Raw genomic sequence first — 14,987 nt, 5'->3', positions numbered from 1 at the left:
GCCTGCAGAATCACATAATACGACCTTATACGCTGTGGTCTTTATGCCGCCTTAGACATCGCCTGCATGTGCGGGAGGGGGTGGGGGGGTATGAATTACACGAGTAACCTTCCCATTTAGCGTATACGTGCTGCTAGCCTCGCCCTCAGATGTGGACAAAACTCTCGACCAAGCGCGTTTTAATCTCCCCTTGCATTACGTTTGATCCCGCAGGCTTTGGCGCTGTCATGTCAGGCGAGAGAATTAACCGCCATGCAAGCCGCGCTAACTGTACAAGTTAAGATTTCGAAGCACGCAGTTGGAAAAGCAGAATTTTTTCCTCTGCCTGGAGGCACAGAAGTGCACTGCATTGAGAAATGTGCTGTGAAGGTCACGTCGGGACGTGCAGAGCACGGCATTCCCTTCACATGCTTAGAGCACCAAGAGATGGCTTCTTCCCAGTTTCCGTGTTCTGAAAACTTTTCCACGCACCTGAGCATGACGGGCGTTTTCTTACTACTTAATCTTATTAGGGCCGTTTAGAATAGGGTGACTCTATCGGTAAACGGCTTAGGGGAATAGCCGGGCGCCATGCGCATGAGCAGAACAATGACTGCAAGGACAATAACCGGGCGCTGAAGAAGTGCTTCCTTGAAATGCGTTTACATGAATGCGACAGCAGCGCATCGCATCAACATTTCAGCGTATTCCATTCATGTAAACGGTGATAATGCACTCGGAAATAGCGTCGCATAAATGCACCAGACGGGGGTGGATCGAGAATGCCAAGAAGGCTTCAGCGGTGAATGGAAACAGGTTTAGAATTGTCCCTCTTCCTCTCTGTCTTGGCTATTCAATACGCCCCAGCTGGATAACAAAGAAGACTTCGCTCAAGATATGGGTGACCGGACCGCTCTTGCGTGTGCAATGAGCGAAGGGTCACCGCCCGCCAGACTTGATGTGGCACGTGTAAAAAGTAACAAGATACGATATGAAATGCGATGCGCTACTGTCGCATTCATGTAAACGCGACTTCGGACAGGCTACGCGCCCTACATGCTTGGCAAGCATGTTCGATTCTCAGACCCGGCTCATCGACCAAACCGGTTATTTGCCTCATTTTTAAACACGTCAAGCTCGAATACTTGAATAGAGGAAGTCCGTGCTGCTCCGATGTCTGCAGTGTTGTCGGTAACGCGTACAAGAAACGGCGTTACCGGTAACGCGTTACTTTTTTCAGTAACTTAGTAACGTACTCGTTACCATTTCGGAACTGTAACGGGTAACGTACTTACGTTAACATTTTTCGGTAACGTGAGGTGTCACGTTACTAGTTACTTTTTATTTTAATTGTCCCCCTCCGCCTCTTTTTCAAAAAAAAAAACCGCCGAAAATGATATTGAAAATAAACAAAATCTACCGGTGTTCTCGACGACCCTTGTTGCGGCTCTCATGCATGCCAAAAAACATCTGCCCTTGACGAAGCACTCAACTGAAAAAAAAAAAAAAAAGCGCGAATAAGCAGTCACACACTTGTCTTCACCCCCAAACAACCCACACACACAACTCTCTAAAGAGTGGACGCATACCGAGCCACCAATGGATCATTTGCAGAAATCTGTAAGTCAGTTTCTGCGTAAGCTTGTTTTCCAACCAAAAGGTCTAGTTCCCAGGCGACACTCTCGCATTCTTGGTGGAAGCAGTTCCCTCTTCTGAGCAAACTCAGGAATGTCGCCAGTTTACTTCAAGATGGCTCCAAGAGAGCCGTTGAAAGAGTACAATGGTACAGCACAGAAAAGGGGATTGCAGTCACGCGGCTGTTTCTATCTGCAACTGCGGCTACGTTCCTGGTTATTGAGTTCCTAAGCGAGCAAAACTGTCCTTGAACACCTTGACGTAAACACTTGTTGCGATAATTATGCAGGTTCAAGTAAAAAAAAATGTTTATGTGCGCAAGTATATTTTTTCCGGAACAATGACATTTAGCATTTCTTTATTGGTACACAATTTCCGCGTAATTTCGTAAGCAGAAGCGCACCAGAATTACTGTAAATTTGTTGAGTTCAGCCATGTTTTCTTTGTTAAGTTGGAATTATATGAAGTATGAGCTTTATAAAATTGTTATCTTGAGTTCTTACAGCGAAGACGCGCTGATTAAAATTTATGGCCACGGAGTAACGGCAAAGTAACGTGCGATACTTTTTGTCGGTAACGGTAACGCGTTACCTTTTTTTACAGGTAACGTAGGGCGGTAACGCGTTCTTTTTTTTTTTAGTGTAACGAATAACGTATTTAGTTACTTTTTTTCGGTAACGCCTACAACACTGGATGTCTGCAAGTAACCTATCTAGAGTAGTGAAAGCTGCCGTTGCCGTATTCTTGCCTACAAATGGATAAACCATTGTGCCACACGTACAGTCAGGCCGGAATGAAGCGCTAACATGCATATGCAGTATGTTTCTACTTTGCAGCGACATCTCCCATTATAACCGGCTTGGGAATATTCACTTCGCTGTATTTTTTACCAAGAAGGATGAATCAGGATTTAGCCTCATACCACTCAAGAACGAAGCCGGTTTTCCGCGTGAAAGGACCCCGACCAGACAATGGCGTCTGCCGATTTCCTTGAAACTGCTATCATGACGAAGCAGGGAGTGGCAGAGGAAAGGGGATTATCCCTTCCCTACATGGTGGGTGATAATCTTCTCCCTGCATTGTCGCGCTAGCAGGTTCACGAGAATGGGACGACGCCGTTGGCTCGAAGGCAGTCCTCTGGCACTGAAAATCCTTTTCGTTCTTCAGTTGTATTCGACTATAGTTGTACACTGCAGCTGTCAGTACGCAGGTCAAATATTTGGTTTTGTTTGCAGGCTTTGTTCGCGTTTCCTTCCTGCCTGACTGTACATCGCCAAGATACTGCTACGGCTCGCATAGGCCAAACAGTGTTACTAGGGTCCATAGAAATACCCTAGCGTTACTCTCTTCCAGGCAGCCATATTGAATTTTGACGCAGCCGTAGCTTGGATATTTTAGGTTAGATATTTAGTTCTGAGAAAATGACGCGGCAGGGAAAGACGTGGACGAAATAAATAAAACACACACGCAATCAACAACTTTCAACTGTAACGCATGGCTGTCAATACGCCGAATTTATACGTCGCAACACGCCTCTCGGGAACTGCAAATTCAACAAAATCAGCGCGTGGATGCCAGGTATGACATGAAAAATAAGACAACGCGCATGAGCATTAAAAATATAGGAGAAATTCACAAGTGAACGGCAGCACGTTGGTTCTAAAAGCAAGGAACTTCTCCTAGAGCATGTCGCACAAACTTGCCCAAACATTTACGCTGCTAGATATTTAGCTTTGTTCCGTGTATCATAATATTCATAACATTAACAGCGCTTGAAGTCTCATGCTTTCAGGTTTATTTTGGAAGACAATCTTGTGAATTTTTTCTCGACCCATCGTGCTAAAGCGCAACGTCATTATTTCATGAGAGAGCGCCGAAGCTAACGCTGAAAATCTCGATGGTACCATTTTTCCGGAATTCCTACTTAAAATCAATAAACTCAAATTGTGATCGTCAGTGCAGAGAAAAGTCGCTCTTATCCCTTTCTGTTCACTGTACTGCAGCTTTCTTACCCTAAAAGCACCGAGAAATCTGTTTTAGAACTGCCAGCGAAGAGGCGGAGTACAGAGTGCCAACGCTTCGACCCTGAAATATTTTCCATTTCGTGTTTTCAAGGCTACGCCATTCTGTCGCAATATGCCCCCTCGCGAACCTAGTGGAGACACGCATTTCATCGTTTGAATGCATTGTCAGTCTCTGCAGCGTCGAACGGTTGCATTTCGTGGAAAGAAGTGAGACTAGCTGCCGCATGACGAGGCTAATGTGCTGTCCTCAAGTGTGGCGGCAGTCGTAATGCCCCGTGTAGGAGAGCACGTCTCGTCTCTACCCGCGTTTTGAGCAGTCACGTCGCGAATAAAAAAGAAAGGGCGCTTGGTCGGCCAAGCACCGTAAGCACACAGCCAACGCCTCCATGTCTGTGTGATTATGTAGCGTCGAAACCTTTCCATCACTCTTTCACTGGTTCTTGTGAAAAGTTTTTGGGGCCCATCTTGAGGTTGCGCTGACATTCTGTACCTGGAAAAAGTGAAAAGCCAACTGCACCTGCGCACAGACGCCAAGCGTGCGGCAGCTGGAGCAGCCCTGCTTGGGATAATAACGCGAAGCAAGCGCTGTACGTCTGCGGTACAACGCTTTCCGTCTTTGGCAGGCCTGCTTTCTGGTTGTTTTTCTTTTTGCACAAATAAGATTGCATTGTACCATCGCTCGGCTCTATTCGTTTCGTCTTTTCCCAAAGTTCCGTTCGTGTTCGCGGGCTCAATATTTCTCCAGGGTATTTTTCTTCTCCACCACAAACGTAACTTCCTCCTGTTCTGCACGATGACACGTGGCACGTCAGTAATATACGCTTTAGCAAGCTAAGCTGCCTTGCAGGACGCGATGTCCACTTATTACCCCAATTTCCTCCCTCCATCGGGCAACAAAGGCGGTAATTACTTTGCGAACAGATGCACACTGGCGCCAAAAAAAAAAAAGAAATACTTAGCGCTATGTCCCTGCAACGTGTTCCACTAGTAATGCGAAGCAGTGTGATGCATTGCAGCCGGAAAGCCATGGACGGCGTAGCAGCTCGAGCGACCTGCCTTTTCGTCAAACCCGGATTATTTCGTCGAAAGCAAATGTGTTTTTCCCTTTCTTTGACAGTTCTTTCGCCTGGTGGAAAGGGCATGGAGATCACCGCCTTGACCTTTTCCTAACTTTCACCGAAGGAAAGGATGCACCTTGCCTGACGGGCTTTCTTCCATTCTTATCTCCTCCCTCCCTCTATTATCCCCCCACTATTTGGACAGTCCCGGAGGCCGAGGTAGAGAGCAGTGGCTTGAGACATCCCTTTCCCAATACATGGTCTTCGCAGAAACGATAGGTGGGGGGAGAGAACCACTGCGCCTACCAGCGCGGGAGAAATTGGGGTCACTGGGTCGAAGCACTCGCTGCACCGTCGACCCTCTCTCCACTCTACTCTCACCCTCGGCGCCCTCCTCTTTCCCCTTCCTCCTCCTTGTGACGATCTTCCATCCGACAGCGAAGCGTCCGATGACAAACGCCTGTAACTAAACGAGGCCCCCTGTTTCCCCGGTGGCGGCGAACGCGCTCGCTGCCCCAAGGTCCTGCACCCTATTCGTCACGCGACCACGCGTGGGGCCCCCTGGCGGCCAATAGAAGACGTCCAGCGCAGTATCTGCGCAGGTCGCGGCCAAGCGGGTGTCAGGAAGCCGACGTCGGAAGTCAGTCGAGCGCGAAGTCGCCCTGCCGTCGTGAAGGCGTGTCGCCAGAAGCGAAGATATCGACCTCCGCTAGCCATGTGGACACACGTGCGCTGTAGTTCGTTGACTGTTGTGATGGCCTGGAGCGTGGTTTTGTTGCGCCCGGTTGCGTCGTATGCTGCTGCCGTTGGTACGTAGAACTTTTATTATCCGCGGTCCAATATCCGGTGGGCTAACTTCCGGTCTGGTGCGCTGGATAAAAGCCAGATTTGCAATAATGTGCACAGCAGAATCCGGCTGACTTTCGTCCTTTTCGTGTCCTTTGTTCCTCTTGCCTGTTTAGGCCTATATTTGTACAACTTACTAACTAGCGATAACTTTCCGGACTTCATTTTTTTCTTTGCTTTTGTTACCTACTGTGACTCTAAAACCTGTTGGGTGGTGTGTAGTGCAGGATTCAACTTGTCGTCGCGACTTTAAATGTCCTTCTGTAGTTTGGTTCATACAACCACGTGGTCTTCGTTCCACGCACTTGCTGACTGCCATGTCTTTTGCTGCACTTTACGGACTTCTCTGCCTATTACGCTGGAAAATTTCCCTGGTTAACCTCGCAGTTGCTGTTCTCCTTTTCGTGTCAGACATGCCATTAATCGGGACGTGAAACTGTCGGCGCATCTTTCGCTCGTTCTGCCATTGTATGTAAACATCACCCACTGCCGCTCTTTTCGACCGCTAGCTGGTGCTTCCTGGGCTTCCACTTCCTTTTTCTCTTCTGTGCTTCTATCCGCCCTTGCATGGGGCGATTAGTATTGCGCCCATCTAGCACCAACACGAGGCCATTTCCGACTTCCTTATTCGCCTGGCTTGCGTCTGCTTCGCTTCCCATAGGTGCGCTGCCGCATTGCGATCACTGGACTGGAAAAGTGAGCAAAAAAAGTGTCGTTTACGGCTCATAGCTCTCACCGCGAGGCATTGTTTAACGGGGGCATTTGCGATGAGTTCCGCGGCCCTTGGAACTTTATTAGTGAGTTCGAAGCTACCACTCTTTCCATTCTTGGTCCTTTCGTATTTCTTTTTTTTTTGTTATAACCCTAACTTAGCTTTCATTTTTTTTTGTTTTGGTGCCACGTCACCACACCTTGTGCGGTATACGTATGAAAAGGTCGGCAGCAGTTTTCATTCTACCAACACGCCGTGCCTCGCACGCCGTCTTGATGAGAAGGTGGCACTGCAGTCGTTTGGGGTTTTATGAACTTTTCGTGTATTCGGTAATAGCGAGTTTCCAGAGATTGGGCAACTTCCTCTTCTGCGTGCTGGTTTCTCCTGTTGTACTCAACTCTTAGCTTGTACTTTTAGCTCTGAAAGGACTTTGGTAGTTCCGGATGTTGTCCTATATTCTTTCCTAGTTTTTCTTTTTCATCAATGCAAATATTGCAGCCTCGATGTTCAATATAATGGACAACTTGCAAAATTGCGGTAAAGCTGACTTACAGGAAAATGTTTTCCAACCAAAAACCCTCATTCACAGACACGTTTTCGCTTCCTACAATGCTGCGCGAAGGGTTTAGCGCGAGGAGAGATGAGTCAGCAGCCCTGCACTGTGTCCTTCTTCGAAAATGTGTGCGGGGCTGCCCCCAAATCTGCGTGAACCTGAAGCCCCGCCGGACATTGCCAGCTTTCGAGGTAGAGTGTAAGGTTACAATGACGCATTCCCTTGACGCGTACCTGTCTCGACCCGGTCCTGTCGTTTGCGCCTCGGCTCTATTGTGTGCTTTCAACAGTTTCCCTCCCATACAGGACGTCTCCCCTCTCCCTTTTCGAAGAAGAATGCGAGATTGCCGTCTGCGTACGAGGGTTTTCGGTTGGAAAATTGTAGAGGGCGCTCGTTTTTCTGCAAGTTGTCTATTGGCAGCAGCGCAAAAAAGTGCAAGCGTATGTTTAGCACTACTAGCTGCTGGATACATGCGTCTGCGTTGTGCCCACGAGTACAACCTTTTAGTTTTCGTCGACTTAATTACGTGTCATGAAACCGAGATCTCGTGTCGTGAGATCTCACGGCGCGCAATGCTCGCCTGCTATGTAGCTTTGTCTTCACACTTAACGACATCGTGTCCTGGTACGAAGTGAGCCGCTTAGTTTTTATTTTTAACGTGCAGTGCTCTAAATACCACTGCACGGGGGTCACCAGTAAACCGCTTGACTGCATCCGTGAACAAGTTGGCCATAATCAGACAGTCGGCGTACTTTCTACGGCTCCAGCCCATAAAGTACGCCCTCGACTCAACCGCCCAATTTCACATCACCTACGCCTTGACTGCTGGCGCTGCTTAATTACAACATCAGAAACAGTGCCTCCATTTCCCTGCGTATTGATGTTCAATACTCATGATTCACAACAACGCAGCAAACACGGACAAAAAAGAGAAACTAGACTAAACAACCGCTTGCCTAGTCGCCCTTTTGTCCGGGGTCGCTGCGCTGTTGTGAATCATGAGTATATGCCAACTCACCCCAACTTTCTTCACTCATCACTGATGTTCATTACTTTGTAAATTAGCGTGAGCAACTGACTTTCTTCACTCATCATTGATGTTCATTACTTTGTAAATTAGCGTGAGCAACTGACTTTCTTCACTCATCATTGATGTTCAATACTTTTTAAGCTAGCGTGAGCAACTGAAGCGATATCATTTCATCTCCTCATTCCCGCCTGCGTTTTTGTTATTGCAGCTCAGAAGAACAGCTACCAGTGCGGGAAGCAGCAGATTCGAGATGGAAGAATCGTGGGCGGTCACGATGCCTACGACGGAGAGTTTCCGTGGGTGGTGCGTACCCATTTCCTTGCTTTGCACTTTAGTTCTCTGGCAATGTTTACTTAAACCATCCACTGTATCTGGTATGCTTAACTGGTAAGGTGCGAGAACCTCAGTGCTTTGAGTCCTTCTCATTATGAGTCGGCGCCCTCACGAAAAGTCTTTTTCTCTGCCCTCTCACAGGTAGCTTTTTGTTTATAGTCGGATATACAACTCAACCAAATGCCGTCGACCGATTATCATGACGTCGCAGCTATTCCCATTTCACTGAGGCTAGGAGATTAGCCCCGACATCGCGATATTGGCCCGAGGGGTCTTCTTTGCAATTTTTGCAGCTGCAGTTCCGAATTGTTTCCTTGTCCGACAGATACTGACTGCGCTTGTCCCTCCTGCTTCAGAAATTTCATTTAACACAATGGGATGTCTTGTTATTTAAGCAAGGGCTTTCTAGCGGGCGATGTTATATGATCATTATCACCGCATAACGTTATCGAGGGTTGCAATAATTGAACCGTATGACACTCATTGCGGCACTAGGAAGAGTATGCTGCCCTTGGCAATTTCTCTAAAAGGACATAAGTTGTTCTTGACAATAAAATGCACTAGCTAAATGCTCTTCATTATTCAAAAGCAGCAGATCCAATACGACACAGACGAATAAAAATGCAGAAGTAGCGTTTTGCCAAATCGCCTTTTTTTTTCTGCTTGTCAGTGGCGCCGCTGAAATGTATCCGATTGTGTGGCTGGCCCGTGTGGTTTACCTTCGGCTTTTTTTTTTTCTTCCACCAAAGGCATCTCTGCGTTTGTACGGTCAACATTTTTGCGGTGGAGCCATTCTCAACAAACGCTGGGTCGTCACGGCAGCCCATTGCCTTCGCAGGTAAGACCAGACTGGCTCTCACACACCAGTCTCTTCGATCTTTCGTGCTGCTAAGCTATGACGCGGCATCTGGAATGAGCTGTGAAAGGGTCGGAATTAGTTGCGACCATTTTATTTCCTTAGTGGAAGGACTTCGCGGCAGCTGTGTTTCGGCGGCGTCGGCCAGTCCGCATATATTTTTTTTGCGGTGAAATTGACATACAGCCCGTTGCCCTTGAGCTTGTGTTACGCAGGTTGACTAACGGCAGAATTAACATCTTTCAAGCGACTTGAGGGTAAGAGAACTGCTAGGGCCATTGTGAAGGCAACAGTGCCGTTAAGAAGCAAAATAAAACAGCAAAAGGCATGTGAAATCTCCATATGCATTCTTAAGGGGTAAGAACACCGAAAATTTAGTAGTGCATTTTTTGCTTCCGAATGATGCGTAAGATTTTAGTAAACATGACTCAAGACGCGAAATTCGCCTACGCTCAGTACCTAACTGAATTTATTCTGCCATGCAGCTTCAGTTTCAGCAGTCGAAGACGGTTGAAACGTCACAAGTGAGCACCAGATCACTTGCGATCTGGTAAAAACTGTAATATGGTAAATATAGTTGATAAAAACTGCAATAGAGTAGAGCTTTGACCACTTGCCGCCAATCCGGCTTCTGGAGTAGTTTGAATTGTTTGAATTAATCACAACTAAAAGCAGTCGTTATATTGCAGTTTTGGTCTGCCTCACGAGATGTCATACTTGTAACGTCGAAACCATCGTCTGGCAACGGAAGCTATAGAGTACTGACGACTTCCACGTGGTGATCCATGCTTAGTAAATTCGTACGCGTCATTGCAGAGCGTATACATACTCAGCAAAATTGAATGTCCTCCCTCCCTTAACTGTTTGGAAGTCCACTGTAGCTTCACTAGACCGCATCCCTGAAAGTTTATAATTATTTTCTTCTTGCTATTGTGGTTGCTACTGTTCGTAACATCTAACGACCATCTAGATTTCTGAGTGTGTGCGGAACCCTCATTTCTGCTCTTGCATTGATCCCAAACCGCTGTTTTCCGTCTGCCTCTAGCAAGCCACCACGGTTGTTCAGCGTTCGGGTTGGAGAGTACAACATTGGCAGGACCGAGGAGGACCGTGAGCCGCAAGATATCCGTCTAGTGCGGTACATCATCCATCCGCGCTATTCGCAGCCCAAGCGCTACAACAACGACATTGCTCTGCTAGAGCTCTCGCAAGACGTGAAATTTAATCGTTACGTCATTCCCATCTGCCTCCCGGACGGACAGCTCGATTTAGAAGGGAAGTCGGCCACCGTCGCCGGCTGGGGCAACGTCAAAGACGTCGACAAAGGTAGGTCGCAGCCGCTATGCACTTGTCTTTAACCACTTCAATGCACTCGGTGTTGGAAACAGCTTCATTTCGTTATCGCCAGCTGAAGCCTTGTTCGCTTCTTCTTTCAGTCCGTTTTCTTGGAGAGCGTTATAAAGATGATGTCGCAACTTATAAGAATTTCGAGTGAATTGCCCAGAAGATAAAGTACATTAGTGAGTTGGTGTTCCTGAATTAGTCACCCGAAGCCCCTTGTCTCCTTTTCCTTGCAGCATGATTAAAACGCAGGCGGTTCTTGGGACAGGGGAAATGACTGTGCTGTAACCAAAGAAAAGTTTAAGGCGGTGTTTTGCAAACTCTTTAACGTATGGGAGATTCCTGTCGGGTACTGGTAGATTTGTCATCTTTCGAAACTGGCACGTTTACTCGGGATAGCACAGGTCTGGAAACATTTATTTCTTAGGCTTACGAGTGTGGGATTAAAAAGGCAGCTTCGGGTTGAAAACGTTAAGGGAAGAACTTTGGTTACGCCACTTTGACATATTGTGATCTTCGAATTCGTTTGAAGTCTTCATTCGCGTATGCTTGTAAGTTACGCATAAGCGCGTGATATTCATAGCGGCATAAAAATAACCTAGAGGGCTTTCTTTTACCACGAAGATGTAGTACACTCACTCTTGCCTTTGGCTGCTATCCAGCCAGTACACGGCTTATTCTTGAGGCACATTCATTCGGGATGCATTCTAGCGGTCTTACTGCTCTTACTTTTTTTTTCTTTTTACATCGAGGGCTGCAGCTCCGTGGTAAATGCAGTCGAGAGTATGACGGAATCCCGTCTGGCCGGGGGGATATACTTCGAAAAAGAGTAACAGGTTTTAATTCTTGTCTCCATAGCAATAAATTGCTCTGAGCCGTCTTTTCTGGAAACCAGAATAATACAAAACAATGCGCACATTGCACAACATTTTCGAATTTTCTTGCAAATCCCTCGAGCACGCAAGGATCAGCGACTGCTGAATCGAAACCCCACAAATGCGGCGATTACGACTCGCGAGGCCATTTCCACTGTGCACCCTTTGTAATGGGGAAGATATCCCAAGCATGAGGCATTGCCATTGCAGCGTGCAGGCATGTCGGCCGATGCCAACATTAAACCCTTCGACCACTTACATGTGCGTCACAAGCACGGGCCAGCGCTGTGTCTCTTTCAGGGTGCAACGGCCTACCATAACGCCGCTCGCCCGCTGCGTCAAAAATGCGCGACGCCCAAAGTACAGTGTAGCTCAAAATACCGACGACGGCAGTAATGACATGAAAGGAACGCGTCAGTCGCAGCGGTCAGGCAAGGCCGACGTTCTTCGAAGTTATTCGGTCGCAGTGAGCGAGCGAGGGCATAAACATGGAGGCACTAAATGCGCACCGCATCGCTATTCTCCATCCTCGGCAGAGTATGTATTGCTTACGGAGAAGCACTGCCCTCTCCCGCCATTACTTTTGGGGGCGTACAACAACGGGCATTCAACGCACTGGTTTCTTGTTCTCCCCCTTGTAGATTCCCCCGTCGACAGCTTCTCGGGAGTAAGGAAAGAGATTCTGCAGAAGGTGACTGTGCCCATCGTTTCCAACGAGGAGTGCAACAATTGGTACGCCCAGTCTGGCAAGCTGGTGGTTCTTCAAGAGATGCAACTCTGCGCCGGCTTCAAGGAAGGCAAGAAAGACGCCTGCCAGGTAACAACCGCAGACTGCCTGTCGCGAGGCTCGCGTAACAAAGCGGTCGGGACTATTATTGGACTCAGACGTAGACGCATACTTTCTCAGTGAGTGGGCACGGAGACGTTCTCAATGAGACAAAACCAGAGTGAGGGCTGGGCCCGTGAGGTCAGGCGCCACACAGTCTGCGCATGCGCGGGTTATTTGTAGCCTGAATCGCCCTTAGGAACTGTTCGCGAATTACGTGACGCATCTCGCTTCTGTTGAGGAAACCCCGCACTGGCTTATTGCCTATACGGGAAGCCATCTTCGAATTCCGTGCCGGTCAAGTCAAAGGAAATGCCACCGGCAATTGAGAAAGGACGTCAGTCCAGCCGTTTAGTCCTCGAAAAGAGGTGCATGCCATTATTTCGTGCTTATGGACTTTTTCTTTTCAGAGGGCATCTATTACCAGAGAAAAACACTGCCGATATTGATTGTAGCCCTTGTTCCAGTGACTTCACAGGAATGCACGCGCTTGAAGTCTAGTGTAGCCGAGGTCATGACAGAGCAGCTAACGCTTCAAATAACTTAGCATATGCGATTCTCGACTGCCTGGTCCCATCGTTCTTGAACGTACAGTTAGAATACTGGCCAGTATTTAGAAATTTTTGCCTGGGGTCATCTTGCTTTTATTTCGCGATCTTTGCTAAGGCTTTTTTTTATCCTTTCTCACCCTCCCCTGTTGTCCTTCATTATTTATTACTTCTCTCCTGATACTCGCAGCAGTGGTAAAGCTGAAATAACGTCCTCATGCTGAGCACATCGACAATCTGATAATCGCGATTGCAACTGGTGCATTTAATATGCCACTTGAATCCGACAGCTCTCGTCTGTCTGTTCTCTACGTCATTTCCACTGTGCCTCGAAGGCAGTCCTGTGTTTAACATTTTATGCATCGTTAAGAACATCCGGTGGTCGATGTCAATACCAGGCCTTCCACCACGATAGTGCGCACAGCGCAGTGTCTTACTTTGCTCTGGCATTTTGGGGTCAGCACCGTCCAATGCCAAACCGTTCTGCACCGACTTCTCGTTTCGGTAACGACGGGCGGAGAAGACGACTTTCCTCCTAAAGCCAATCCAGCTACAGGGGTGCGGCGATGCGTAAACGGAGCGTGCCATTCCATTCTATTCCCTGCTAAGGTCTTGTAAAATATCGCAGTATCAATCAATAAATAAATGCAATAATGTATTTTCTCTAGGGAATGAAGAAACTTTGTCCATGAGAAAGCAAACTACCGTCCACTGCTCGTGGGCGTCGTCAAGCTGATGATGATAATGAAAATGGGAGTGAAAAAAATAAAAGTGCTTCGTTTACTTTTGCCTGCACCTGTACGTGAATAACTATAGTTCTGTGCAGCGCGCATTTCTAGTCGCCCTTTTTATTTCTCACATCGTGGGCTGCATACTCACCAAAATGGTTTTGCGTTGTCCGCAGGGCGACTCCGGAGGTCCTTTGATGTTCAACGACGGCGTTAAGTACGTGCTGATCGGCGTCATCTCCGCGGGATTCGGTTGCGCCCGACCACTCCTGCCTGGCCTCTACACCCGGGTGTCCGAATACAAGCCCTGGCTCGACAAGTACATCAACTCCTGAAGGCTTCACCTGCGCTGTTTTAGGGCATTGTTGCAATAAGCCGGTTACGACTTGCTACCGGCGACGGGGCGAGCTATGTTGAAACCTCATTAGGTTTCTCGTTGTGCATTCGGCTTTTACGCAGGATTGCATAAGTGAGAAGATTCGCGCTTCGTATGCATGGAAGCCAGCCGAGGGTGCTTTAATAATGCACCTAAGGCATGTGTCAACGAGGCGGAAGGTTGAGAGAATTGTTCTTACGAAGTTTTTTGTGTGGTTTAGTTCTGACGTGTGAAATGCGCTGTCTAGAAGTGTCGCAGCGCACACTAACTTGCGACGAAGCAACAATGTGGATAGGCGCTCTTAGTTTCACATGGCGTAATATGCGCCCTGCAACACGTTGTTCCGCGTAAACCAGTTTATAGCTATGTTTATTGTATATATATACGGCAAACGTCTCCATGTTTTACACGTCAATGCACATGCGATTCGCCTACGCGGATGTCAGTAGCATGGAAGCATCTCGGTGATTATATGTCTTGATGAGGATTTTTGGAAAGTGTATCTTTTTATTTCGTGCGAGTTTTGTACATACGCTTTTTTGTAAGATAATTTAGTGTGCCCGTTTTCAAGCAACTAACTTCATGGTTTTCACGTCTTTCAAAGCTGCACGCTCAATTGTGTGTGCGGTTTAGTGTTGGCAAGTGCCATTGATTTTGTCCTGTTCTGGAACTTCTTAGTTAGGAGAGCATCGGGATTTCACTTCGGTGTGTTTGTCTTGTTACCTTGTTTTATATGTGTCTGTATGTACGCTTTTTGGTCCCTTGTGTCCTAGCTAGTCATTTGTGTTTTTGTTTTCGCCCGCCGCTTTGCAGTATTTCAATCCAGTGCTTATTCTAAGATGCTCTGTTATCAAAGAACTCTAATAAATCTAAAAAAATCCGACCTCCATTCGCTTGCTTCTTATGCAGCTGTGTGAAATGCAAGGTGCACGTCTAGACGATGTAGACATTTTTCTTATTCGGGAATTTTTTCATAATGTCATCAACGCTATCTACCTGCACGACGCTGCTTCTTTATTGCCTGGATGATTTAGTTGAGCCTGATTAACTATAACGAATGCAGGAAAAACTGCATTTTGTGTCAGTCTGCGTCAGAAGCTTCTGCGGAAGAAGATAGACTCCACTCTCCCCTGTTCCGGCGACGTACCACCGTTCACAGCTAGATTACACTCGTAGAAATGTTTTTTTTTTTTTTTAGCATAACTTGCGACGCAGTTTGGCTGCAAGTCAAGGTACTGTGTGCTTTGAGGATTCTAGTATGCATCAT

At 47.3% G+C, this 14,987-nt stretch overlaps 1 protein-coding gene across 1 annotated transcript; it reads left to right on the top strand.

Annotated features, from left to right (window-relative positions):
• Nucleotides 1-5,323: 5,323 nt before the first annotated feature.
• Nucleotides 5,324-14,604, top strand: LOC149339564 (trypsin 3A1-like). The gene is made up of 6 exons (XM_089550511.1): nucleotides 5,324-5,505; nucleotides 8,046-8,140; nucleotides 8,920-9,008; nucleotides 10,072-10,352; nucleotides 11,884-12,059; nucleotides 13,521-14,604. The coding sequence occupies exons 1-6, from the start codon at nucleotides 5,412-5,414 to the stop codon at nucleotides 13,677-13,679; spliced, it is 894 nt and encodes a 297-aa protein (XP_089406637.1). The 5' UTR covers nucleotides 5,324-5,411; the 3' UTR covers nucleotides 13,680-14,604.
• Nucleotides 14,605-14,987: the final 383 nt, after the last annotated feature.

Source organism: Amblyomma mixtum, chromosome 6 (genome assembly GCF_055824585.1).
Source record: "Amblyomma mixtum isolate Tamu chromosome 6, ASM5582458v1, whole genome shotgun sequence".
Classification (NCBI taxonomy): domain Eukaryota; kingdom Metazoa; phylum Arthropoda; class Arachnida; order Ixodida; family Ixodidae; genus Amblyomma; species Amblyomma mixtum.
Note: the sequence above shows the minus strand (reverse complement) of the source record. Positions and strands in the feature narration are given on the sequence as shown.